Here is a 25,306-nt window from a genome sequence, read left to right as displayed (position 1 = left end):
TCCCTCTTCTAGGAGACTAGGACTGTCACTAGCGTGCCTGCCAGGGTACCCACGGGTTTCCACGCAGCTGGCGAAAGGTCAACTGGGATGGTACGTAGAAGTCTACAAAACAGAAGCTCCCATCTCTTTCTCATTTCTGGGATTTGGTGCGCTGTCCCAAGTTGCAACGGAGGGTGCTGAACAGTAAAAGGGCGATGGCCTGGCTCAATACGGAAACTTGCCGATGAACGTGTCCAAAGCATGACGAGGGGATCCTCTGGAAGTTTGAATGAATCCGGCAACCTTTGCTTCAGAAATCTACGCTATGTCAGGCCCAACCTTTACCGATTTCAGCTGTATTAGAATTTATGGATTGCGGTATTGTTACCGTTGACCAGAGTCGTACTCCGTCTCCGTCTTACCCCTCCGTTGATTGTGTGGAATGTCTATATTCTCGGTGGGATATATGATTACAAGGCAAAATAAGCTACTAAACAAGATCGGGACCAACCCACATAGGACAACAAGAAATCTGCCTGGTTGCTATCATAGTATCTCAATAATCCTCCATTATCCATCGTCACGCTCGAAGCATCGCTTTCCGCAAGGCAATGTCAATTCCGGTTGATGCAGTGGACTGAACAGAAGGGGATAATACACCAATCCTATTGCCAACCTATGATACGACTGCCCCCGCGATGACCATCATCGGCAATTGGCGACACAGCGGGACATTTCGGTGCTTTCAAAATGGTCTGCCACTCCTTTCCGTTACAAACGAGGTGCATGCCACATATCGGGAGAAGCTGCTCCGATTTTGAAATACTACCTCCCATGCCGTATATGGCTGGGCTTTGTACAGTGCAGATCTTTTTTTGGCTTGCAAAAGAATACTGTGTCCGTACAGCGCTCTTCTCAAAGAGTCTCCGAATAGCTCTCCTCGATAGATTGAGGGTCTCTTGAGGCCAGATAGCGTCTTGCACATAGAGTGCTATCTCTGGGATCTTCATTTCCCGCTTGTTTGGGTTGACGAAGGTGGTTTCTGGGAGGATGATTCTAAATTTGGCTGGATCATAACAATAACCTTCTCTTAGAGACTCAAAGAACAGATCTGAGGAATATTGAAGATCTCCTGCATAATCGTTTGTCGATAAAAGAATGTGATGTCGACGAGAGCCTTTGTAGCTGGGCCTCCCGATCTCATGTAATGTTGGTCCCACCAGAACAGGGCAGGCCCCTAGCTCGGAAGCTTTGTCGATCCATCCATCGCTCTTGAAAATTGCTCTCCAAAGTATATTTTCCTGGCTTTCATTGCATAGAAGGGCATCTGCCAGCTTCTTGGTGGAATTTGAGCTCAGTGATGCCGCTATAAGATCAAAGATTCCCTGCGGAATCTGACTGAAATTGGTCATTCTGAAAACAGAGAAGATATTGGATCAGCAGTCGGCAATGTGCGAGGAGATTGGAGACTTATTGCGAGACCAGTGATGGGCTTAGATGTTGTTTTTATACCTTCCAACCAGGCAGTGATTTGGCCCTCCGGCAAGCGTGCATCTTGCGAGCACATACCTAAACCAGCAGCGATGCAACCACGGAGCCTCCGATGACTACATTCCAGGGTAGTGGGAGACGTAATGCTCCCAGAGAAGCAGGGTCACTCCCAAGAGCTCCTTCGGGTATTCCCCAGAACATAACCATCTTTTCTAAGATATTCGGCCCTCCCGGGCACTCGATGATGCACCTGAAAAGCTGTAGGACGGATATTATTTCCATTATAGTATTCTGAGTATACAGTGAGACGATCATCAGAGGACAGAGGATGGCTATAAGAGTATACTTAGGTGCTCATCTAGTGAGGAACCTGTTGTCGGACGGCTGTCAAGAGCCGGCTTTCGAACGGCAGCCCCTCGTTCCTTCTGGATCCACATCAACTGGCAAGCACTCTCCAAGCCAAGTGTGGCTCTATGGTCATGAATCAAGCATGCGAAGGGGAATTCAAGGCACGTGCGCATTTGCTTATGTTAGGACCTCATGCTGCTTGCGGAAGCATGGTTATGCACGAGACAACTCCGAGAACACCGTCCACTAACGAATCCCTTGATAGAATTTCGTGGCCTTGCGCAGCTCCACTGGCCTGCCCCGTGAGCAGTTAATGCCACGTCTACCTGATACATCCTCAACGGTCTAGCTTTGCGGCAAGACATGATGGACAGGTCAATAGAAGTAGCCAAGAAGAGACTGTGCAACTCAGAAACTTGCGGGTCCAGTATGTTAATGGGGCATGAATGCTCGGAAGATGCATGCGATGGTCCCAAGTTCACTGGCTCGAGCTTCTCTTCCTTATCAGTCGAATAGGCTCTTATGGCTTGCATATTCCTCGGGACGATGCATCAGTTCGTTAACCGCCAGACTATTTGCGGCTCAAAGTCATGCTCCATAGTTAGATTATCGGATAGCTTGACCGCCACGGCCACAAGAACGTCGAAAGATCCATGCGCAGAAAGAAACAACTCTTGTCTTCTTGGCACTTTGCTACCGCTGTACATCATCCAAGGTGCTTCGCAACAGATCTAAATGTTATCTCTGGTATACCGACGCTACACGCAGGCCGTTCACAGAGCCATGGTTCTCGCCTGGCAATCTGATGGTTGATCAAACTGATCCCCAATTGGTCAGTCCTTGCAGGAGATTCGGTTGGTATCGCTCCCTGCGCGGGATGATGAGAGGGAGAACCGAAAAGATTATATGTTCATGACAGTAGCTGGACGCTGCATCAATCGCTGTGTCTTTCCTCCAGATTGCCGACAACGCAATGGCTCCGACGAGAATTGCACAACTAATTGCTCATCTATGCGAGGTTCGAGAGTGCCGCTCTCGATCTAGCATCACCCTGTCCTTCTGCCAATGCAGAGACAATCCTCCGTGTCAAAAGCGCCCTTAGCCAGCTTTCGCGAGAGCAGGTGTGCAGGTGTGCACTACGTGACGCAATCTGTGCGATGGTTGTCGGTCAGTATACTTGTGCACATCTCAGAAGTTAATCCATTACTATGGTAGAGCAACTACAACTGGAAAAGCTGCGCGAAGTTATCAGAGTCGGGTACCATATCATGGTCACCGCCAAATGCACCCCCTTCATCCTCCTGAGTAGGCCACATGTCTGGTACCGCTGTCGTTGTCGGTAGGGCAGTAGTCAGGGCAGCTGGGTTCATACGTTCTGGTACACCAGCCGGGTTCCGAAGCCGCTGATGCCAACCTGCAACGGAATGCTGCATTTCATCCACCAGTTGTTGAGCCACCTGCCACTCAGAGAACTCTTGTCTGCACCGATGCTGGTTACTCAACAATTCCTGCATTGCACTTTCCGCGCTTTCAAGGCGCTCCAACAGGGCCTTCTTGTCCCTCCGCAATGCTTCATTTTCCTGTTCCAAGGTTTCGACCGTAGCCAGACAGGTCTCGTGGTTCTCCAGTGAGCTGGCAGTAGGAACGCCTCGAGGACCAGAACCGGATACCTGTGGCCGCTAATGAGTAAATGAAGTCAGCTAGACAACAGGCCCCGGCAACCGTGCATGGAGGCTTACCATGTATGGACGTCTGAGGGAGCGCGGAGGCTGCTGGGGAGGCCGCGCGATGGGCTCCTCTCTTTGGATGGATCCTGTGTCGGAGACTCCACTGTGATTCTCGGTCTTCTGGGTGGTTTCGCGAACGCCCACCCGCGACCTGGTTGTGACTTTTGGCATTGATCAGTGGTACTCGAGCTAACAGAAGAGGAGTGTGGAATGGTACGAGTGTGCCATAGAATGCCGTGCTGAAGGGAGAGTTGGTCGGAGTCACAGCTAGCCAGAGACCTGGCTGGACAAGATTAAAGTGCGCCATTGGTGATGGTAGGGTCCCGCGGCGATCACCTCAGCCAAAGAAAGTTAGTGACCACTGTCGGTTGGCATTATCTGCCTACATGATCCTGTGTTACCATAATTGAACGAGTGACACTAATGGTTAAGATCTGCAACATCGTGCTTTGGAGCTCACCTAAGCACCGGGGTATTTTCTCGGCCAGCGCGGTCAAATATCGAGGTCAACCTTATTCCGCCTGATCTATAAATCGTAGCGTGTTTACTCTCGTCTCTGACACTGGCCCACCTGGCTCGTGGTTCGAGGCTCTCTGCCCTCGTTGACACCACCCCATAATGTGGTATTGGCCTGTGAAACTTGGACAACCCTGGGCCGCAGGGCAGGTCGACCGGTGAGCTACTTGGGTAGGTTAATGAAAATTGTTGCATGGGTGGGGCAATGTTCATTCACCAGGAAACATCGCTAGGGCAAAAGGCCCTCCACATCAAGTAGATCACGGTGTCCCTCCTCTTTCTTGTAGCCTCGCAGTGCTGTACATCTTCCGCAAAGCGGGCAATACGCCTACCTCAATCTTTCACTTTTCCGCCTGTCTTTACCAGCGCTGTTCTCCAAGTTAGATCACGTTTGTCATTTCACTCTGCTCCCCATGCCCAAGAGACACTACCGGGCCTGGACTCCCGGCGAGGAACGTGACTACCCATCATGGGTATCTCGTCATCTCCATTTAACATGGCCGGAGAGGGCAAGATTATATTCCATCGAACGCAAACCCAGAACGAGAGAGTCTTTGCGGACCAAACATCGACTGCTGGAGAAGGACATCCGACGGCACCGCCGTCCAAATAGCAAACCCTCATCGCGGCTCAGGCGTCGCATCCCCCAGAGAAAGGATCATAGCCAGCGGAAGGCTTGGCCCAGTCCTATCTCGATCAGCACCCCCACCCCTTCCGAGCATCGTTTGGACGACCCGAGCGCGGTAGCGATGCCGGGGATAAGGAGACGTACCCCTACACGCGTGGTCAGTCACCAGAACCAGAAACAGACCGCACCGTCGACCCGGGCTCTAAAATTGACCTCCCAGATCTCAGCTAAACGTGGGAGCCACATGTGTTTGATGCGTGGGCTTGTTAAAGGTTGGGGTAATTCTCCCGGTAAGAGCATGCCCCCGTGCCGTGATCGAAGCCCTCTGACACTCACAACCTTCTTAGGAGCAGGAAACGGAAGTGAACGGAGAGCATCCCCTCGGGCATCAACTACATCTGACAAGATCGATCGGCTGTGGCGGTCGGCATACCGTGTCTCCGGTCGCACGAGGCAGTAGGCACGAGCCGTGACGGAGACATGCTGGGAGAACTCTCCGCCAGGGTTCTCCAGGGTGGGACGACATACCGCGGCAGCTGCGCTTTTGCTCGTCCAACTCTTTGTGCTGTGACCAATTGCCCCGTTTTCTACATCAGTACCTGGTATGAATTTACCTCATGAAGCTACCTGGTTGTGTTCAAGGTTAGCACGTCATTGCTTTTATATTTGTCTTGTGGAAAAATAAAAACTCACTTCTGCCCAATACTCTTTAATATGGTACGGGCAATATATAGCACTATTGACCCTACATACATGAAGATGATGGCCACGCAGAACCTTTAACTCTGAGCAGCGTTCGCTCCGCTATCTATCTTGGTTTGCCGAACATACAGATATCACTATACTCATGTGCTGAGCTCGTTTCTTTACGTACCACCCCAGATGTGGAAACTTGAGGACGTAATATCCGTTAGGTGCGCGTGCGATTCCTTGGGGTTTTGTCAAGTTGAACATAGTTTCGGGCCTTCCCGAGCACAACCTAATGTCACCAAAAAGCCCGTGGCTCTCACGGTCGGGCAAGCCGTCCCAAATCATCATACGCCAGAAGTCTTATTATAACGTTTTGTTTACAGTAGGTTATCTCAGCCATATAAAGTCTACGCTACGTTATAAACGTACATATTATAGTGATATCTAATAATGATTTTCTAGAATGACTTCCCCGAATATTGACATCAAATAGCGCAGCCGCTAGATCGATTACGTGTATTTCGATTGTGTTCTATGATAGTCACTATACGACTAGTGTTGGAAAACCTTAGCAAGAATAACTCTAAGCTGGTCACAGGATAGAACTATATGCTGAGAAGCGCCTCTATGGACTTGCTACCATTGGGATATAACAAGTATTAAAAGAGCAGCTTGTATGTGGCATTACGGGATAGGCCGCGCGATCGTTTATTACGGTAATGTCGGTAGCCCAAGGGAACAACGGCTGACCAAGACCGACCGGAGGGCGGCCAAAAAGACATTGTCCGCCTGGGCAAATGCTGAACAGATGCCCCTACAGAGTATCAAGGTATGCAACCGCTCTTAGAAAAGACCGTATAGTAACTTGACCACGTCTCATCCAGCTTCCAATCAGGTCTTAGATAAGACCTGGGTCAGGCAGCTGAAAGGGCTATCAACATGAACTGAAAAGCGCAAAATCGCGCCCTGCTTGGTCAAAACCTCTTTCATGTGGAATTGAAACTGTGCTGCTGGTTAAAGAAGAAGCAGAACTGGGAAGTCAGATTTCGACATGCGCTGAGTATCTACCGGCCTGATCGGGCATTCTGAGTCACAGATTGACCTCCAAACACCAGCGACCACCAGTGGGGAATCTCGTCTCTTCAACCGAGCACAGCAAAACCCTACCTGGTCATTACCGTAGAGCTTAAACGCGAACCTTAAAGCGGTGTTCTTGTCGGACAATTTGCCCACTTCAGACCCACCGAGCACGCGAATACCCGTTTCGGCCACCTCGCTTGGTTACCTCATGGTTGCGGGACCTCCTATCGAGAAAGCCTGAAATGTCACCAAGTGCCGCGCACGGTACCGTGTCCAGCCATCCCTGAGTGCAATCTATCCAACAAAATGCTCAGGTACACATGATGACCGTTATAAGAAGGGCAAAATCCCCATCTCCCTTCCGGATTGACCCTGCATGTCCAGGCATTCGCTCCTTAGTCTGAGACCGTTAATCCAAAATGGGCCGACTGGGGCGAACCATACGCGTGGGCATAGGCAGAGGAACGGTGCGTGCGACCCGTGGGACCACGCAGCTGGTCAATGGGCGTAGACAGACAGGTAACAGACGAAGCTTAGAGGAAAAAGGTTCACGTCTTGGTAGTTTAGCGAAGTCTACTTGGGAATATTCGAACCACACAAGCAAAATCTGTTAAATGGGCAGCATCAATTAATACAACCACTTTCCAAGCGGCGTGATGTTTCAGAACTCTAAGAAGAACCGTTCACGTTCGTTGCAGAAAAATGTGAAACACAGTAATGGTTGAGGTCTGCGACAACCTGCTTTGCTGCGGGTCAAAACGCCGTGGGCTAGTTCCTCGCCCAGAGCGGTCAAATCTCAACAGGACTACAGAAAATTTGATGCTTTCCTTTTTGGGGCCGAATTGCCAAGCAGACTCCATGCAGCCAGTTCATATTGCCGCAAAGAGCAGAACTGCCCTTTAGTTGAAGGCGGGTCTGGAACCGACGTGACCTTGGCAGGCCAGCACCCTCTCAGTTAACCGATGACCTTTGCATTGGCGATTGTGGCTTTGACGGCATCGAACAAGATCAGAAGCTTGAGGTCGCTTGGACCGAAAAATCGTGCTGTCGACCAGAATGATTAGAGTTGCCATATCGGCAGGTGGCCGACCTGGAATTTCCGCGCGAAGGGGAACCGAAGAGGACCACAGCAAAAGATTTTGCTCAAGGTCAATCTCTAGCTGATCTTTCGAGATCTTCAATTTGCCCACCTGCTTGCCCCAAGGATCGGTAACTCAATCTAGAGACAAGAATTCGCCTGAAATGAGAATGACTAACCTGCAGCGCAGCGACGAGACATTACCCTGAGAAAACCCTGGCGGTTCACTGTTACTTTTTCTTCTTATGGGGTTCCCGAATTCCAGACGTGCAACCGGCACAACATCCTATCTCCGCTTACGCAACCCGAAGACATCTTACGTATGCCCCTATCGTGCTGTCAGCCCCCATCAGTTGGTAAGGAATGCATCTTACGGTCATCCATAGATACGCCTCGGGTTGAGTCGCCAATTCCCCACTATTTCTTCCGCGCGTGGAGTAAACCCTCGACAACCTCATACAACGCCGCTAGTAAACCAGAGAAGTGATTCATCCTCACATCGATCACGCGGATTAATGATGAACATAAGGCCAAAAGACGAGCGGGAGCGAATGCTCTGCGCGTGTTGAGAGTTGGGACAAACCCATCGATACCAGAAAAATCCTGAATCCAATGCATTCTGTTGAGAACATCTTGCGGGTTTTGCGCGTATCACTGGATTCTTCTTTAGAATGCCCTAAGAGGGTGAAGGTCAGATTCTAGGTAGCCTGTATCATTTTACTGTTTCACCAGCTTGCACCAAGGGTTCCTTTATCGTATCCATCAACGATTTTCCGTCTTCTGATAGCTGGGAAACGCAAGCAAGGGATTTCAGCCCCAATAGTTACGGGCCGCGTACAGGCTACTTAAACTGATCGCACTCAATTTGACAACTTTCAAGGTCGATTACTTTATACTGCCACAGGACCGTCAAGGTCACACTCAGCTCCTGGTCGGTCCATGCTTGGAACCATGGTATCGACGTTAGCGCCCATTCGGAGGTGGTGTGAAAGCAGTCCCAGGCCATTGACCTACGAATGATTCCCGTCCCATAGCATTCCAAAACACAGCTGCCATTGCCCTTAGAGAGGCGTCGATCCGTATTATCCAGACTTGAAGCTGAAGTTGTCTATAATACGCTACCGTGCAATGTCATACGAGATTTTGAGCTGACGGAGAGCTATGATAAGCTGGAAGAACACGTGAGGAGTCAAGAGAACAGAGTATTTGCCTGCACAAAGAGTGAGCTGCATCGCAGTAGAGGTTTCCGACCCTTACGACAAAGCCCGTCGGTCAGATCTCTTCTTCGAGGATATAGTGGAAAAGTCATCCCAAGCGGGGAGGATAGCAATGGGACAGTCCTGCGTTACATTGCCCGGAAACTGTTTTGTACCGCGCTAATGTACCAGCTGCTGGAGAGCGAGAGCAATCTGCTCTGTTGATCCCGAGAGAAAGGGATCAGTTGTGAAAAGGAACTTCCACACTAGACCACATCCGACCGTCTGCGGCGTTGGCGGTTGGACAAATCAGCTGTGCAGTTGACCAGAGATACTTCTCTGGGTTGGGTGAAGTGGGTCTCCACGTCCGCGAGTGAGACGCGAGGTGTCTGTCCCCGCCCCTCCCCCTGCTGAATATCCCCAACCAATCCTGTACTCTGTGCCCATCGAAGCTCCACCGTGTGTTTAGGCTATTCCGTCACAGGATGATCGGCATATCCTTGTGTGACATGGGAGCTGAATCGCAGTTAGCGCTGCCTTGCGACGCAACAAGTTCGTGACCAGTCCATTGCCATTTATCTTCTCAAACCCATTTTCAGATTAGTGCCGTGGGAAGGGTGCATTGCGTGAGACACTTTGTTTTCCCAATACCACACTCCCACGCAGTTACCACAGTCGCGCTGCCCGTCTCCCCGCCCCCTTCAGGGTTACCTGATAGGGTGGGAATGGAGGCCTTGATGCCACGCAACGTCATAACAACGCCCATAGCTCTCAAAGCCAAGTTATCTGGAGCACTTTGCGTGTCTGCATCCGATTTTGGAACCGTACTGCAGCATGGTGGTTCCTACGGCAGGGTCTCGGTAGGCTGGGGCTGAGCCAGTGGAGTCTCTAGATCTGCTCGATTTTCCTTGTCTTGCTGTATAGTCTTCTGGGCTTTTCAAACAGAGTTGTTTTGTCTTACTCTCTTTCTTTCAATCTCTCTCTGGCCCCCTTTCTATTTCCCGCCGTAGTCTATTTGCTTCAGCGAATGTTTGCTCTTTCAGAGTTGCTTGTCGTAGCTATCCTGTCGTTCTTCTCCTTCCCAAACCTTGAGGAATATCGTGCTACATGATGGCCCTTTTTTCGGTCCAAGATGGCACGGATGTCCAACCTAGCTTCATCCTCTGTTCACCAGCCATGTCTTCAACACCCTGAGTAGACCTTATTAGACAGTCCCATTTTTACAAAATGGTATACCAACTGAACCGCTAAGACGAAGCAAGCAATTGCTGCTTCCCGCGACTCCTGGATCGTGCAGACTATCACGGGCAAGGATCAACCAGTAACCAGCAGGTAACCCAACGTATTCGGTCTCATCGACGGCTCCCGTTGATATCTTGATCCCGGATATCCCACTGCGGTGCTATCTTCCTTCCTTGATACAGTAGTCGAGTGACATATTCTTCAATCCTGCGGCAACTACCGCAGGCCTTGTAGTATTCTGGGAGCGCAGTGCTTCTGCGTTCGAAATGAATCATACGGTCTGCTTGGGGTTGGATTTCCACAAACGACTAATTATTAGATTCGTCAACCGTTATCAATGAGCGGGAGCGGTGTAGGCACTCAGTCCTCTAAGCTCCGCGCATCTCTCTATCTAAGTTTCAGGAGTGTCTTTGTATCGCCGTCAACCTGCATGCAACGTACTGCACTGTCGCCTCCCCGATCGGCTGGTCAGCGCCTATCAACTCTCGGAGTAGAGCGATGACGTAATCACCCTTGAACGTAGCCTATGCGGTTGGAAAGCTATCCAATCTGGCTATCTGCTCAAGCAACTCAGGCTCCGAATCCTTGTTCACTAGGCCAGTGGCAATTTCGTCCACATTGGTCGCAATCCTGGTTGACGTTGGGGCACTGGAAGCAGATAGTCCTGGGGAGACCTCGCTCTCATCAAGATGATCATACAGGTCAGGTGTGACAGGCACCAGCCCATTCAAGCTTTGGGAAAGCTCATTGCTCAGGTCTGCATTGGAAGCCCCCAGACCTGCGGGCGAGTCAGGACAGGCCATTGGAAGTAACTCAGCCAACCATGCCTCCCAGAACTCGGACGTATATGGTTGTAAGCCTATGCTCATACTGATATCCAACGGAGGAGTCAGCTGTGATAGCAACGAAAGACCATCCTCTGGCATAAGTGAATCGAGGCCCGAGTCTTCCATATTGTCAGCTATTGCCATCAATGTCCCAAAGCCCTGAGGTTGAGAGTTTTGAGACGCCAAGTTTGAATTGTCGTTAAGCATATGTTCATAGAAGTCTTCTGGGAAGATGGCCGCAAGGTCGCTAGATGAAATAGCCATGTTCAGAAAATCTGGCTCCACTTGGCCCGTCTGAAGACCATCCACTCGATCTAGAGGGCTCTTTCCGCGTGCGGTCGTGTGCTCCGCGCCATCTCCCTCCACATATGACAAATGAGCGGGCGACAGCATATCAACGCTATTGCACGTCGGTGAGGGGGTCGAGCGGGATGGCAGCAACTCGTCCTCGTCAGCGGGGCGAAGTAGGTTCGAGACATAACGGATAACTTGGCGAAGTTCGGTCGAATCATGCCCTTCTTGTGCCGACAACGGCCAAACCACGTTAATCAACTCGAGCTAGAGAACGTTTAGTCTGGGAATTGATCTAATATCATGAAGAATCATCTGTTACCACAGATTCGGTCACACTTTCCCGACTTCCCTGGTTATTATGCAGTTCATCCAGAGCTCGGTTGAAAGCCCCCTGCGATGAACTTAGTGATATTCACAACATCCAGTGTAGCTGTAGTCACCGTTTTGTCCTCGATTTCTCGCTTCAGTTCAGCCTGCATTGTCTCTTGATTTGCTAAAGTCGGGCTCAAGAAGGGGGTTCCAGTACGAGATGTCTCCAAGCTCAGTGAGGAACAAGCCGTCGCTGAACAGACGGAATGGTGAAGCCGGGGAAAACATCTTCCCACACGGTCGTTGACCCGGAGATACGGTTCATCTCACAATGCGTGAGGACCCCTGTCAAAGCAACCCATTAGTGCAAACCTGTCCATCGGTACTTTCTCCTATCGAACAGGGGTTCGACGGTTCTGACTCAAATGCTCCCTCCCACGAGAGTCAAAGGTAGACAGGGTCTTGTTCGATTAACGTGTCAACTATTTGCAATGATTTCTGACAGTCCAGCGGTCCTATATGATCTAACCGTAGAGTTGAGGTGAGCCGAGACGGTCCCAACGTGATCTGGCCTTACTACGTGCGGCCGTCAGTCTAATCCTTGTAGCTGTCCAACAAAAGTGAGCCAATATTAATTCGAGACCGATATGTCTGGCTGTTGCGGCCCATCAGACACACCGGATCCTACTGGGCTGACTGTCTTCGCATGTCTGGGCCCGTCAGGGCGATATTTTGGACTATCACAACCACACTCAAGCTGTGTCTGACTCAATGCAACTGTAGGGCCAATTTAGACTTCTCGTGACGTTGTCTGGGGCAAGGATGAACTTCCGGGACCGGTTCAGGTTCATCTTTTCTCGCTAGTATAGTGATGAGTCGGATCGCTCAAAAGGCGAAGGCTAAGATCAGCCCGTAGGCACGCACTTTCAAAGCAACCTGCCAAAACGAGGAAGAGGTATTGACCGGGTGATGTGGGTCTCTCCAATCAGAGATTAAACATTCTGGGTAGCATTTAAACCAGGAGATCTAGGCCCACCCACTTCCGGAACCTCCATCGGAGGACCCACAGTAATAAAAAGGCGGAACAGGGGTTCGAGGAAAAGAAGCGCTGCGCTCGGCGATCAATGCAGTTGCTGTTGTATTTTCTATCTTTTCTACCGTACACGAGTTGCAGGATCGGATTTGTTACGATGATTTATGTTGACTGAAGATGATAGGTTCATCCTCCATGAGTGCGCAGAGACGTTGCCGCCCTGCAAACTGAGTTCAAGTAGCCAAGGTATGTCCGGAATTTGCATTAGCTTCTCTATAGTTCCTTGTATTCCATGCTTTGTATTTCGTGCGTGGTGGTAGTTAATCACAGTAATCCAGGGCATCCATATTATCGGTCACATGTCGGCTGACGGGTGGCGGTGAAGACCGTAACGTATACCACGATCGCGCGGCCCTCACGGTCGAGCGGTCCATCCAATAATGCCATACAAAAGGCACTCTTTTTTGAACTAGAATGTTTTAACCACTAGAAGAGTTTAAGACTTCATAATGAATTTACAGATTACAAACATAATACGATTGATTTTAATATTTTTCTTCATAGATTTATCGCTGCTTACAATAGCTGGTAATACATAATACATGTTTTACATGCATTTTAATATATTCGATATATTTGATATACAGAAGGTGTTTATAATATTTAGGAGTATATTCTGTGCCTGAGTAATGAGGCAGCCAAGCAAGACCTGGGCAACTCCGGAATATGGGAAACCGGGAGCCCGGTGGCTCGCAAACGGGGCAAATCATCCGACGAGACTACCGATCTAGCTCTCGTGGTGAGTTTTGTTGTAACAAGTGTAAGTAAGGTTGAGTTGTATTCGGCTGACGCAGAAAACCCTGCTTGCGCTTGCTGATGCTAGCTGGTCAGTTTATTACACACAAAATGCCCGTCACTCGGACGGCTTCTCGCCGCGCATCGGTTTTAACCCGGATTCCCAATTCTGCTTTGACTTTGGCGCAGCCTGTTTCGGCGCCATGCTCAGGAATCGACCAGGCTGGGTGTGACATGCGTCTTCAAGCATATGATGATCGCCTTCTGGGGTCTCTGGTCGCGGTCGATGGGAGATCCAGTGGGGGGTGGGTAAACTGCCGACCAGGGGTAGGGCATTGAGATGGGTGGAAAAAGAGGGGTAAAAAGAAAGGGGGCAGGAAGGGAGATGAGGTAAAGAGGCACCGAATGATGAAAATAGGGTTACTGTAAAGGATAGCGAGAGACTACCGGTATAAAATGATGGAAAAATCGCCGGGTAAGCACGGTCAAGTAATTTGCGATACCGTCTTCTCCAGGCGATCTGTGCGGGCATTAATCTGTTCGAAAACGTGAGATTGCCCGGGCAGGCACGCGTCATTTGGTCTCCCGCTAGTCGGCCCCTCTAGTCTCGTTGATCGTTGTGGCCTTGGGTCAGCAACATTTGCTGGGGCCGGCTCGGCAAGGCCCAGATCTAGTCCTTTTCGGGAAGTTATTTCAGGGGTTCAACTTGATGTCCGCCTGGGGAATCCAAATGAGCACCGAAGGAATATTTATGTCCCCGGGTTTCGACCTCTGGGCTTACGGCATGAAGCAGAGAGGCAAGCACTTGGATATAGTGGAGCTTGTATATGATACTACCCTAGATTACTACAAAACTAGGCCTTGTCGCTCGTGATTCAGGTTTATGCTTATCAATAATCTTCTGTACATGAACAGTGAGATATATATAAACGGGATATATACAAGCACTATCAAGTCGAGAGCGTTGAGTGAAATCGACTCTTTGACCAGCCAGGAGACATGGACGTATTAACAGACCCGCCAATATCGGACAAAATCAAGTTACTCCATGAGCTGAGTTAATGATGTAGTAGAGGGGAGAAATGGATTGCAGCAAAAAAAAAACATGGAAGAGCAGAGGCGCAGTGCCCGCGTACCAAGAAGCCCTGATGCCCAATTTCTGCTGCTCTCTGTGCTTCATCACAATTTTACAGACCGCATACAATGACATTTCGAGACTTAGCGTCCTCGGCCAGCAGATCACCCTGCACTATAGGGCAGCGTGAAGGGGGTCTCACAGTAGGATGATAAGCGATCTGCAGGGACCTCGCCGCAGACGGATAAAGGTTTTTGTCTCGTCCAACAGCCAATAAGAAGGGCACCATGCGCGGCACGATGCCCCACCATTCGGGACATCATCGCGGAGAGCTAATTTGCGGCCGCATGTCTTGATTCGACTTGGGTTACTGCCTCGTGCGACCGAAGACGTGGTATGTTAAACGCCACAACAGATCGATTTTGGAGGGTGCATTCAACGACCGCGACGGCATTCCATTGTTTTTCTCGTCCCCTGCACCAAAGAAGGTCGTCAATACACCGGACTGCTTCGCCCGTCGCACGGGGCATGCTCTTACCGGGGCGATCCCGCGGACCTTTACGAACCCAAAGCGTCTCAAACCCGCGACGGTGCGCACATTTAGCTGGGGACTGGACGGTCGATTTCGGACCCTGAGTCGACCGTGCGGTCTGACCGTGATTCTGCCGGGGGGCGACGCGTGTAGAGGCCGGTGGCCTCATCATCCGCATTCTTAGAGGGGCTGGGCCGTCTGAACGATGCTCGGAAGGGGTGGAGGTGCTGACCGAGATAGGACTAGACCAAAATTTTGCGTCGGCCGGCCCTGTCTCCTGGAGATCCGACGTCTGAGCCGCGATGGCGTCTTGCACATCGGCCGGCGGTGCCGTCCTATGTCTTTCTCCAGAAGCCGGTATCTGGTCCGCAGAGATTCTTTCGTTCTGGGTTTGCGCTCGATCGAGTATTTCCGAGCCCTCTCCGGCCACGTTAAATGGAGATGGCGCCCTACCCATGATAGATAGTCCTGTCCCTCGCCGGGAGTCCAGGCCCGGTAGTGTCTCTTGGCCATGGGGAGCGGGAGTGAAATCGCAAAACGTGGTGTGAGTGGGGGAACTGCGCATGCAGAAACCGGCGCAAATGGCAAGATCCAGATACAGTACGTGTATTGCCTGCCATGCGGAAGACGTACAGCACTGCGAGGCTACAATAAAGAGGAGGGGAGACCAGGAAACACTTAAATGAGGAGGATTCGTTGTCCTGGGTTTCTTTCCCCAGTGAATGCCGTCGCATTGATCCAACAACACCCCATGACTTGTCCACGTCGCCCACCGGTCAACATGCCTCATTGCCCAGGGGTTGTCCGAGTTCCACAGGTCAATACTACCTTGTGCGATGGTGTCAATGAGGGAAGGGAGCCTTGAACCACGGGCCAGGTGGGTCAGTTTCAGAGACCAGACTAAACGAACTCTGGTATTGATCAGAGCGAGTAAGGTTAACTTAGACATTTGACCGCTCTGGGCAAATACCCCATGGCGCTTAGATCCGCAGCACAGCAGGTTGTCGCAGACCTCAACCATTACTGTGTCTCACTTGGTCAACTATGGTGACACCGAGCCATCGTGGGAAAAAGAACCGATGGGCGATTATCCCTAACCTGCTTTGGCTGACCTTGTTGCTTAAAACCCACCTGCCAAAGCCACGGCGTTCCATTTCCTCTTGCCAGGCCAGACATTTGAATATTCTCCGGCTAATCCTCCCTTCAGCACGGTACATGCGCAGTTGTTTCTCTACGACTTCTGTTGTCATCGGGAAATGCCAAAGTCAGAGCCGCGGGCGGGCATCCGCGCAAGCACCCGGAAGACCGAGAGTCGCAGTACCGCTTCCGACCCACGATACATCCAAAGACGGGAGCCCGTAATGCGTTCTCCCCAGCAGCCTCTGCGGTCCCGTCGACGCCCATCCACGGTAAGCCTTCACGTACGGTTGCTGGTCCCGGATCGTTCCGCTGACTCCACGCACCCATCAGCTGGCACAGGTACCTGGCTCTGGTTCTCGAGACCCTCCTTCTGCCCCATCGTTGGAGAACCACGAGGCATGTTTGGCTACCGTCGAAACCCTGGAGCGGGAAATTAAAGCGTTGGAGGGGGACAAGGAGACCCTGTCGGAGCGCCTTCGAGGCGTCGAGAGTGAGAAGCAGAAACTGGTGAACGACCAGCATCGGTGGAGACAACAGCTTTCCGAGCGACAGGAAACTCAACAATTGGTGCTTGAAATGCAGCATACCGTCACGGATTGGCACCAGCGACTTTGGAGCCCTGCTGGTTTACCGGAAAATGCGGATCCTGCCGCCTTGAGAACTGCTCTACCGGCAACGACAGCGGCGCCGGATATGTGGACTATACAGGAGGACGGAGGGGTTGCATTTGACAACAACCATGACATTGCACCCGGCTCCGATGACTTTACGCGGCTTCTTCAATTCTAGTTTCTCTACCGTAGTAATCGTTACTCTTTCTGGGGCGATGCGCACACGTATACAGATAATCCAGAAACCGCCTTTACCACCTATACTTTTCTATTGATTCCCAAACCCTAATGCCAAGATACGTTAAGCTATTCCTGGAACAGATCCGGAATATCCTGGTCCAAGATATTGTAACGTATCGTATTCATCTTAGCCAAGCCTCTGGGCCCTGTTTATTACGCGTTAGGCTTTCGCCCCAGGTACCACCCCGCAATTTCCTCTCCCGGCCTCAATGTCTCCGCCATCATCTCGCAGGAACCGCCTGTCCTACGATCATGACCGATGGCACCTAACTTACCCCAATCTACGCTTGACTTTATCCATGATATGATCGTCGATGGAGAGCTCTCTTTGTCCCAAATGGCTGCAAATGCCGGCTGCAGCAAGCCTACAATCATTGCTATTCGCTCTAATCTTCGCATCTTCGGCAGTGTCAGAGCACCACCGGTCAAAGGTGGACGTCCGCGGCGTCTTACAACGGTGATGATGGACGCCCTTTGTGACCACTTACTGGAAAAGCCTGGTCTATATCTCCACGAAATGCAGGTTTTTTTGCTAGACGAATTCAGCCTGCATGTCTCAACTTCTACTATTAGCAATGCGCTTCATCGCAAAGGATGGTCAAAAAGGATAGCGCGACAAAAAGCAAAAGAACGAAATTCCGATTTACGTGATGAATATTTCCACGATATTGCGGAATTCAGATCGTATCAGCTTATATTCATTGACGAATCTGGATGTGATAAACGGATAGGCTTTCGGAGAACAGGCTGGTCGCCCCTCTGTATAACCCCAGTCCAGGTATCAAAATTCCATCGCGATCAGCGGTACCAGATACTTCCAGCGTACACCCAAGATGGTATTCTTCTTTCTCGTGTGTTCCAGGGCTCCACTGATGGCTTGTGGTTTGAGGATTTTATTGAGGAACTTCTCCAGCATTGCCAACCATACCCGGCCGCTAAGTCAATTATCGTCATGGATAATGCCTCTATTCATCGGTCTGGACGGATACAGGATATGTGTTTGAAAGTGGGCGTTAAATTGATATATTTACCACCATATTCGCCAGATTTGAATCCAATTGAAGAGTTCTTTGCCGAGCTAAAAGGATTCATCCGACAACATTGGCAGACATATGAAGATAATCGCGACCAGGGTTTTGCTTCCTTTCTTGAATGGTGTGTGGACAAGGTCGGTGCCAAAGAACAGAGTGCTAGAGGGCATTTCAGGCACGCAGGTCTGACAATAGAAGAGCCATAGCGTCTATCATGTAGTGAATCATCCGATAGCCCTTCCGGCAGTGTCGCTACTTGCTTTCTCTGATCGTTTCCTGCAGCCCAGACCTCAAAATACGCTAAGCTCGTTTTAGAACGGAACTTGAGAATAGCTAATCCGTGTATGTGCCATATCATATGCTTGTTGATTAGCTTACGATCTATTTATACTTCATTATAATACTTATAAACATATGTCTAGACATCTTCCTCTATACTTCCCCGCATTAGTGACGTCTTGCCTGATTCTAGACCATTATGTCTATACAGTAAAGAAGTCAGTACGGAGAATCGGACACATTGCTTAGTCATTAGCACTCCCGCCAAGGACTTGGTTTAGTTAAGTAGTCAGTTAACGTTAACTAATTAATTAGTTTGCGCGATATAGCTCATATTTATGCAATCTCTGGAATTTCAAGACAATCAAAATAATGATCAGAATGCAAGGAATATAAAACATTATTAGTTACATTAGTTAGTTAACTAGATGATCAAATGACGGCGTATTGTACATGACCTGTGACCCACATACAAGCCCGTTCATCTGGAAGGATTATCCTCCGCAGCACAGATTGTTCCTAAAGCTGGCTCTATCGACTCTGGAGTGACAAGTATCCCACGATAATGAATGAGCTCATTCAGATCCAGGTTTTGGGCTAGTCATATACATACTTGCTTCAGATTGGATCATATCCATCTCAACTTCACTCCGACTGGGGCTAGGGGTCATATCATCATCACTATACTCGTACTCTGAGCCCCACACCTCTCGATGTCTGGCCCTTCTTATTGCTTGTTCGGCACGTAGCCTAGCTCTTTCCTGCCACGCCCTATATTCCTCAGCACGCTGTTCGATTGCCCTCGAGAAAAGTCGGCAACTTCGACATTCACCCGCGTTCCTGCTTCCTTCGACTGCTGCAGCACGAAAGGACCCACACGATCCGCAGATCACATATTGCTCTCCTTGTATGATAATGTTAGAGCCGCGGGTGTATCGGGTAGTGCCTTTGCGAGGGTTGATGCCACAATCCACGCAGAATCGTTTCCCTGCATCAACACCAGACCGTGCTCTTTTTTTCTTTACCATGTTGTCTGCAAATCTGGTCCTTGGGCGTAGACGCATGCAATCTCGACAAGTGTAAAGATCATTCTGCCTGCCAAAGGCTGAGACCTCCACTTCCATCATTTGTTCGACACTGAGTGGAGGAATCAATGCGTAGAAATGCCGGCACGTCATCTTCAGCCGAATTAGACACGGTAAATCAAGGTGCTGTATGATGAGTTGATGGATCTCAACTGGGAGGTCAAAAAGTGTGGATTCAGCCATCCCGGACGAATATGAAGGGGTCAAAGTATCGTATTGCGTATAAAGTGACGTTCAAGGATGTCGAACACTCGGGGACGGACGCCGATAGCGTCAATATTACTAATCACACCCAGCACCCCACATTACGTTTCGGGTTAGATAAATCGAGTATTTGTCAATATCCTTAAGGTCTCCTTCCAAAGTGGAATTCAAATGGAGCCAAAAGAAAAAAAAATAAAAAAATAAAAAATTAAAAGAATTAATACGCGTGACCATTCAATTCTGTACGCATTAGTAACCAATTTGGCTCATCTGTAGCCTTCAGGAAAAGTTCCGGAGGGTCGATTCCCCGTAAACCGCCTGTATGGGTCAAGCCGCAATGCGTTAAGCCCCCATACCCACTAAGCATAGAGCAAATTGTACCTCTACCTACCAGGTCCCTCTGACCCTGGGGCCCATCTCCACATGAACTTTCTCAGATTGTTTTTCCAAGGCTGCGTCAAGGCAAATACTAGATGCAGATATCTACCTTCTGATTTCTAGTCAGCCTGGTTCATTTGTGTATTATTTACGAGTTTTAAATACTAAAGTTACCAGGTTGCCAAATATAAACTCCTGCATGAAATAGTGCCTTGGCGTTAGGGTTTAGAAATAAGCTCGTGTCTGCGGGGCGGAAAGAGGTTTCGACCCAAGGTGTATGATTTGATGGGTGATGGAGTGATAAGAAGCTACCAATATCGTGTGAGTGACGCATGTGGCTGCGCTGCTCTGCCCAACATCTGCCCGATGAGGCTAAGCCTTGCCTTCCACATCACAGTAAATAGTCAACGATGCAGGGTAACTCGGGGGCTCATCTTCTGTAGATAATTATCAAACAATAGAGGGACGCACGCCTAAAATAAAGTGAGTTCTGGAAAAATTGAAGGAGCTGTATTTAGAGGAGTTTGCACTCTACTCTATGTTCTGCTTTGCAAGGCAATGCCACATAAGAATAAGGAATATTATGCTGTTCTTACTGGACGGATTGATGAGCCGACGATATTTTCATCGTGGTATATCTGTCCGGATGTCATAACTAGGGGGGCCTTGCTTAATAACTTCTACAGGGGCGATGTACACCCTCGCGTGACTGGATGCCGTTCAAAACTCAAGGCCTTCGACGATCTTCTAGAAGCACAAGACTTCGTGGAGAAAAATGGAGTCAAGCAGCCTAAATTGGTAATCAAGAAAGGGGCCGGAGAAACTACACCATTACTAGGAAATGAAGCCTTTTACGCAGTTGCCAATGGTAGGAACCCAGGAATTTACCCCTACTATCAGTAAGCTGACTCAGTACGCAATGGTAAAACGAAAACTACTCACAAATAAAATCAGTGGAAAAACGAAGCCAGAGGTTCATGGATTCTCAGGGGCTTGTCATAAGCACTTTAGAACACATTCACAGGCAGAAGCTTTTATTGAAGATTGGAGAAACTCCTATGCTGACGTTTGCCGGAGGGAGATAAAAGCAAAGCTAGATCAGGGATCCAGGCCACCAAATATGGGATTGAGGGGTATCTTGCAAGCAAATTCTGAATACGATATAAGCGAAGATATTACAAAGATGACCGAGAAGCTGATTTTGAAGGGTGAATAGTGGGAGCATTCATTCATGCATTTATCTCGATTCTTCGCAATCAATCTCAGTCACAAGCCATGTGTGACAGCGAGATTAGAGTGTTATACAACTTAGTATCTTGGGACTGTGGTTTCATTAATTGAAACTAAATTTGTCGTGTTAGCTCTGTTTTGGAACCAGGCATAACCAATTATTACTGTATACTGCCTTGTATAGGAAATTAATATTTCCACTCCCTTACATAACCAGCGTAGCGTAGTTTCAAGTCAAGGCACCAGAACTGATCAAAGGGAGTAAGTGGTGACACCAATTGCTGGAACTTTACAATTGGAGACTCTTCCTGTTTTAGCACGTGTTTCGGTGTTCTAGCGTATAGTATAGTATATATATAAGGCAGCAACAAGCGAAACGCAAGTGATTTAAAACACTGACAAAGTGTTCACCCAACCGTTGAGTCGTAAACCCATTATATAACCTAAATTTGTTGAGCCATCAGCTTTAACGTCCACCTCTTCCATGTCACGCAGGACTTTCTCGATATGTTCAGCTGCCCCGCTGAGTTTCATAATATGTGCAATGGCACAGTGGACACGGAGAAGTCTGGGGTCTGGTGGATCGATTGTTCGGTTGGGGCTAAGGCTCAGAGTACGAGTGACGGGAAATAGCGGATCGCGCAGGAAGGGGCTATCTTCAAGCGAGTCGATCTTATACTCATGTGGCCTCCCTGTGGGTTCGAAATAGATTTGAAATTCACCAAGTAGTCGATGATATTCAAGCGTCAGCGTAAGAGCATTAACAGGCCTATCGATATTCGCACCATCAAGACGGTGACTGAGCCCAGGATCAAACATATCCAGTATACGGAACACATTCGTTTTTGACTCGCTCTTGGGAAGGTTAGTACGCAGCTAATGGACAATTGTCGGCGATAACGCACCAGCTCTGACTCTCCCTGTGCCACTGTTGTCAAGCTGTGTGGGAGGATGTGCGCAACTTCCAGATACTGGAATCCGCCCCGTGCTTCACTGCTCAGTAGATTTCCATCGTCGTCTTTACAGTTATCCCTATCCTCTGCGCTGCGCTTCCTGGCTTCGACGATATCAAACTTGCGGGAAATCACGCACCGATGGTGATAACGTACAAGACAGGCTTTCCGTAAGGCAGAGACACGCTGTCTCGTGCCCACTTGTGTAGGTGTCTGACTCAAGGACAATGCCGTAGGTGTTGCTTGTGGTGTTTTTACTGAAGAAGCCCTAACTAATCGGCCTCATTAGCAGAGAATCGTAAAGGACAGGGGTAATCATACGTGGGAGAAGGAAATTATCGACAATATACTCAGCAAAACTTTCAAGAGCGCTCTTTATACGCATCGATTTGCTTGCATCCATACTTCCGTCTCCAGCGAAGGACTCAAAGTAAGACAGGGCAGCAGCCATATCATTATCAGCAGTTTCGACGGTAGCTTTAAGGTTCTCATAAATATATGAAAAGAAGAATCTTAAAAACGTGTCTTTGGATATTACCCGTTCAAACATCTCCAAAATGAGTTTTGCGGGCCTGTAACCCCTCTGTACGCTTTGGCTGAGGCCATAATCCTGAATGAAGAGATGCAGAAGTGTATGAGCCTTTTGATTTTGTTGAGGTATTAAGAGAAAGGTTGGAGAGAAATCCAATACAGATTCTAAGGATGATTGATGTCGATGCTGGGCCATGCCGGTATGTTACGATAAGAACAGAGTCACAAGGGGATTGACTAATCGTTATATCAGGTCGCTATCACGTGTGAAGCGAGACTACGGTCGTTCCGGGATTAGGTTGATCCGCCGTCATTCCGATGAACTAATCACTTTCCGTTAAGAGTAAACAACAACTCTATCTCCTGTGCAGCTAGACATTTTTGGAAAGGCGGCTGTGCAATTATGTAATCAAAAGAAAAAAAAAAAAAAAAAAAAAAAAAAAAAAGCAAAGCCAACGACTTCAATACGGTACAAGTGGCGCCATGTGAATATTAATCCAAACTAGTTATCTTCTGAGTCTCTTCTTCTCCCACGTTCTTCAAGCCAGCTTCTGATCTCACTAAAAAATCGGCGAGCAGCACCAACTTTCACGCCTTGGCTGATGAAAACCCCTGAGTCCTGATCCTTATGAATCTGTCTCAGATCCAGACAGTTCTCCAATGCCACATTGCGGGCTATGTCTATCTGTTCCTTGAAAGAATCCCGACTCACACGGGATTTTTGCCAAGCCGTGTACTCATCGATCGCTGTGTCAAGCGGGCCCGGTATATCAATGGGCCCACAACTGACACTCAGAGACGCGTTACTGTTCATCTGCGAGGGATGAGATGACTGTGACGGGAGGACATTAATATTGATTGGCGGCCACATTGTCCCACCATGTGCGTTCTGGCCTCCTTTCTTCTGTTTCTCAAGGCGTTGTTCCTCCTCGCCGTACAACTGCTGACGGATATCTTCTGGAACATCCTCGTGGGTCTCTAATTCGCCACCATTCTCAACGAACTTGACCAGACTCCTTAGATGATGGGTTTTCAATTTGTAATGTTGCTTCCCCATAGGGTCTTGCCAGCAATACTGGCCATCATGGCGACAGGGTGGGCCTGGACAACGCATTTTCTTGTACACATCCCTCCAGACTGTGTGTTGCCCGACACGTCCTCTGCGTCAATTCGAGCGTCTCTCTCAGCAAGCATTCCTTTCGTCACTGATGTTGGGCCTCGTTTGTCGGAATTCCTCAGTGGATAATCGTCACTGTCTACAATATAGTTAATGGAGATACGAAGGCGCACCCTTTTACCAGGCACACGTGAAAGTCTACCCCACATTAGGAGCTGCTTTTCTATGACTGTCCAATCAATATTAGTGCTGTCGAAAGTTTTAATCAGATCATTTTGACTGCGGTCATTCACAGATACGATGATCTCAGTATCGTCTGGCCTGAATCGCTGGTGGCGTTTGATTTTCCGGCGGACGGCCTTTTCAGCATCTTCCTTTATATTTCCCCAGTATGAATGGGGCTTTAGAACTAAGTCTTGCTCCGTATCTCTCTTCGATAGGCGGTTATTCAGAGTCACCTTCCATTCGATTACGTAGACAAGGCAGCCTGGAGATCGTCGGTTGTTTGTTCTTCCGTTTCCTGGTCCATCATCTTGGAAACCTAGTTGATTGGATGGATGTTGGTACGAGGGGGAAGAACTAAACGTTTCGGAACAATTGAAACACAGGAAGGACTGGTTAGGAGGCTGTTGTGTAGATTTTGTGCTGAGTCCATGATTGGCTGGATTGGCCCATGGTAGTGAGTAGATCTTGAAGGTATCCGGGCTTCGTTCACTATCTTCTTGTCTTGTCATGTAGGTCCAAGGGCTGTAAGAAACCATTGCTACCTTTCCACCGAAAGCTTGCTCGTCCACGGGCAATCTGGTAAAGGAGTGGCGAATGGTATCAAGAAAAGCCAGAGAGCAGAAGAAATAGACATGTCGTTTCACAACACCGGTTGGAGCCGGTCAATTGCGAGGGATCAAATCGTTTGGCGTTGTGGGTAGATGATGTCTCAGGGGTAGGGTCAACGTAAAACTTCGCGCACTAGCCCTGGGCACTTGGCGAAGGCCCCCACAAGACCGTCCTCTCAGAATCAGTTCTGGGAAAGAGAATTGCTGCGGGCACTAACGGAAGTCCATGCCACAACCCCGATGCCCACGACTCCTTTGGTGGGGATTTTATGGAAGGTGGTATGTCCATCCCTTTGGGTGCGTCCTACCTTTCTTATAAACATGGTAGTGCCTTCCAAAGTACATTCGGGGGTTGGACGGTGAAAATGGCGTCTGGTTTCCGGAGGCACTATTCTCGTTAAAGCAGAGCAATGCTCCCTCAATAAGCCGGCCGAAGTCTGCCGGAAGCCTCGGTTTGTCTGAGGGAATGGAACTATCCCCTCTTACAACATCGATTCAAGGGTGTTCGCATTCTCAACTTCCTCTTCAATGAACAGGGGGTCTGAGTGGATTATGGTGGGTCGTTTTACAGTCTCCGAAAATATGAAATGACGAAAGCCAACATTCCATGAGCCTGTCTGCTATCGATCGTGTCAAAAGACATTTAAGAGGCGATTGGTTGATATGGTTTTCATGAGTAGGAGATAGACGCCCGGGGGATTCGACTAGATGACTAGTAATTGAATGATGTCAGTGGCCAGACCAGCAAATTCATTCCCAACCCAGCTTGAGCGTATTATGTTGGATTTTTGTTGTTTTCCTTGTTTCTTTCCTTTTCCTTTTGATGGGGGTAGT

The 25,306-nt window shown here is 49.1% G+C and overlaps 8 protein-coding genes across 8 annotated transcripts; 3 read left to right on the top strand and 5 right to left on the bottom strand.

Moving 5' to 3' along the window:
- Positions 1 to 3,038: 3,038 nt before the first annotated feature.
- Positions 3,039 to 3,716, bottom strand: AKAW2_50297S (uncharacterized protein; the record flags this gene model as incomplete). The annotated part of the gene is made up of 2 exons (XM_041690098.1): positions 3,039 to 3,497; positions 3,558 to 3,716. 2 exons carry the CDS (start codon positions 3,714 to 3,716, stop codon positions 3,039 to 3,041), a joined length of 618 nt encoding a protein of 205 aa, XP_041543718.1.
- Positions 3,717 to 4,474: 758 nt separating this feature from the next.
- Positions 4,475 to 5,149, top strand: AKAW2_50296A (uncharacterized protein; the record flags this gene model as incomplete). Its single annotated transcript, XM_041690097.1, has 2 exons — positions 4,475 to 4,846; positions 4,910 to 5,149. 2 exons carry the CDS (start codon positions 4,475 to 4,477, stop codon positions 5,147 to 5,149), a joined length of 612 nt encoding a protein of 203 aa, XP_041543717.1.
- Positions 5,150 to 10,499: 5,350 nt separating this feature from the next.
- Positions 10,500 to 11,575, bottom strand: AKAW2_50295S (uncharacterized protein; the record flags this gene model as incomplete). Its single annotated transcript, XM_041690096.1, has 3 exons — positions 10,500 to 11,360; positions 11,416 to 11,487; positions 11,537 to 11,575. 3 exons carry the CDS (start codon positions 11,573 to 11,575, stop codon positions 10,500 to 10,502), a joined length of 972 nt encoding a protein of 323 aa, XP_041543716.1.
- A 3,100-nt stretch (positions 11,576 to 14,675) lies between these two features.
- Positions 14,676 to 15,861, bottom strand: AKAW2_50294S (uncharacterized protein; the record flags this gene model as incomplete). Its single annotated transcript, XM_041690095.1, has 2 exons — positions 14,676 to 14,782; positions 14,847 to 15,861. 2 exons carry the CDS (start codon positions 15,859 to 15,861, stop codon positions 14,676 to 14,678), a joined length of 1,122 nt encoding a protein of 373 aa, XP_041543715.1.
- Positions 15,862 to 16,096: 235 nt separating this feature from the next.
- Positions 16,097 to 16,769, top strand: AKAW2_50293A (uncharacterized protein; the record flags this gene model as incomplete). The annotated part of the gene is made up of 2 exons (XM_041690094.1): positions 16,097 to 16,249; positions 16,311 to 16,769. 2 exons carry the CDS (start codon positions 16,097 to 16,099, stop codon positions 16,767 to 16,769), a joined length of 612 nt encoding a protein of 203 aa, XP_041543714.1.
- A 3,597-nt stretch (positions 16,770 to 20,366) lies between these two features.
- Positions 20,367 to 21,024, top strand: AKAW2_50292A (RNase H1/viroplasmin domain-containing protein; the record flags this gene model as incomplete). Its single annotated transcript, XM_041690093.1, has 3 exons — positions 20,367 to 20,440; positions 20,495 to 20,707; positions 20,763 to 21,024. 3 exons carry the CDS (start codon positions 20,367 to 20,369, stop codon positions 21,022 to 21,024), a joined length of 549 nt encoding a protein of 182 aa, XP_041543713.1.
- A 401-nt stretch (positions 21,025 to 21,425) lies between these two features.
- Positions 21,426 to 22,442, bottom strand: AKAW2_50291S (HNH endonuclease signature motif containing protein; the record flags this gene model as incomplete). Its single annotated transcript, XM_041690092.1, has 3 exons — positions 21,426 to 21,893; positions 21,944 to 22,263; positions 22,313 to 22,442. The coding sequence occupies 3 exons, from the start codon at positions 22,440 to 22,442 to the stop codon at positions 21,426 to 21,428; spliced, it is 918 nt and encodes a 305-aa protein (XP_041543712.1).
- Positions 22,443 to 23,024: 582 nt separating this feature from the next.
- On the bottom strand, positions 23,025 to 23,636 carry AKAW2_50290S (uncharacterized protein; the record flags this gene model as incomplete). Its single annotated transcript, XM_041690091.1, has 1 exon — positions 23,025 to 23,636. The coding sequence occupies one exon, from the start codon at positions 23,634 to 23,636 to the stop codon at positions 23,025 to 23,027; it is 612 nt and encodes a 203-aa protein (XP_041543711.1).
- Between the last annotated feature and the right edge of the window lie 1,670 nt (positions 23,637 to 25,306).

This window comes from Aspergillus luchuensis, chromosome 5 (genome assembly GCF_016861625.1).
Source record: "Aspergillus luchuensis IFO 4308 DNA, chromosome 5, nearly complete sequence".
In the NCBI taxonomy this organism is placed as follows: Eukaryota; Fungi; Ascomycota; class Eurotiomycetes; order Eurotiales; family Aspergillaceae; genus Aspergillus; species Aspergillus luchuensis.
The sequence above is the reverse complement of the archived record's forward strand: the minus strand, read 5'-3'. Positions and strand labels throughout refer to the sequence as shown.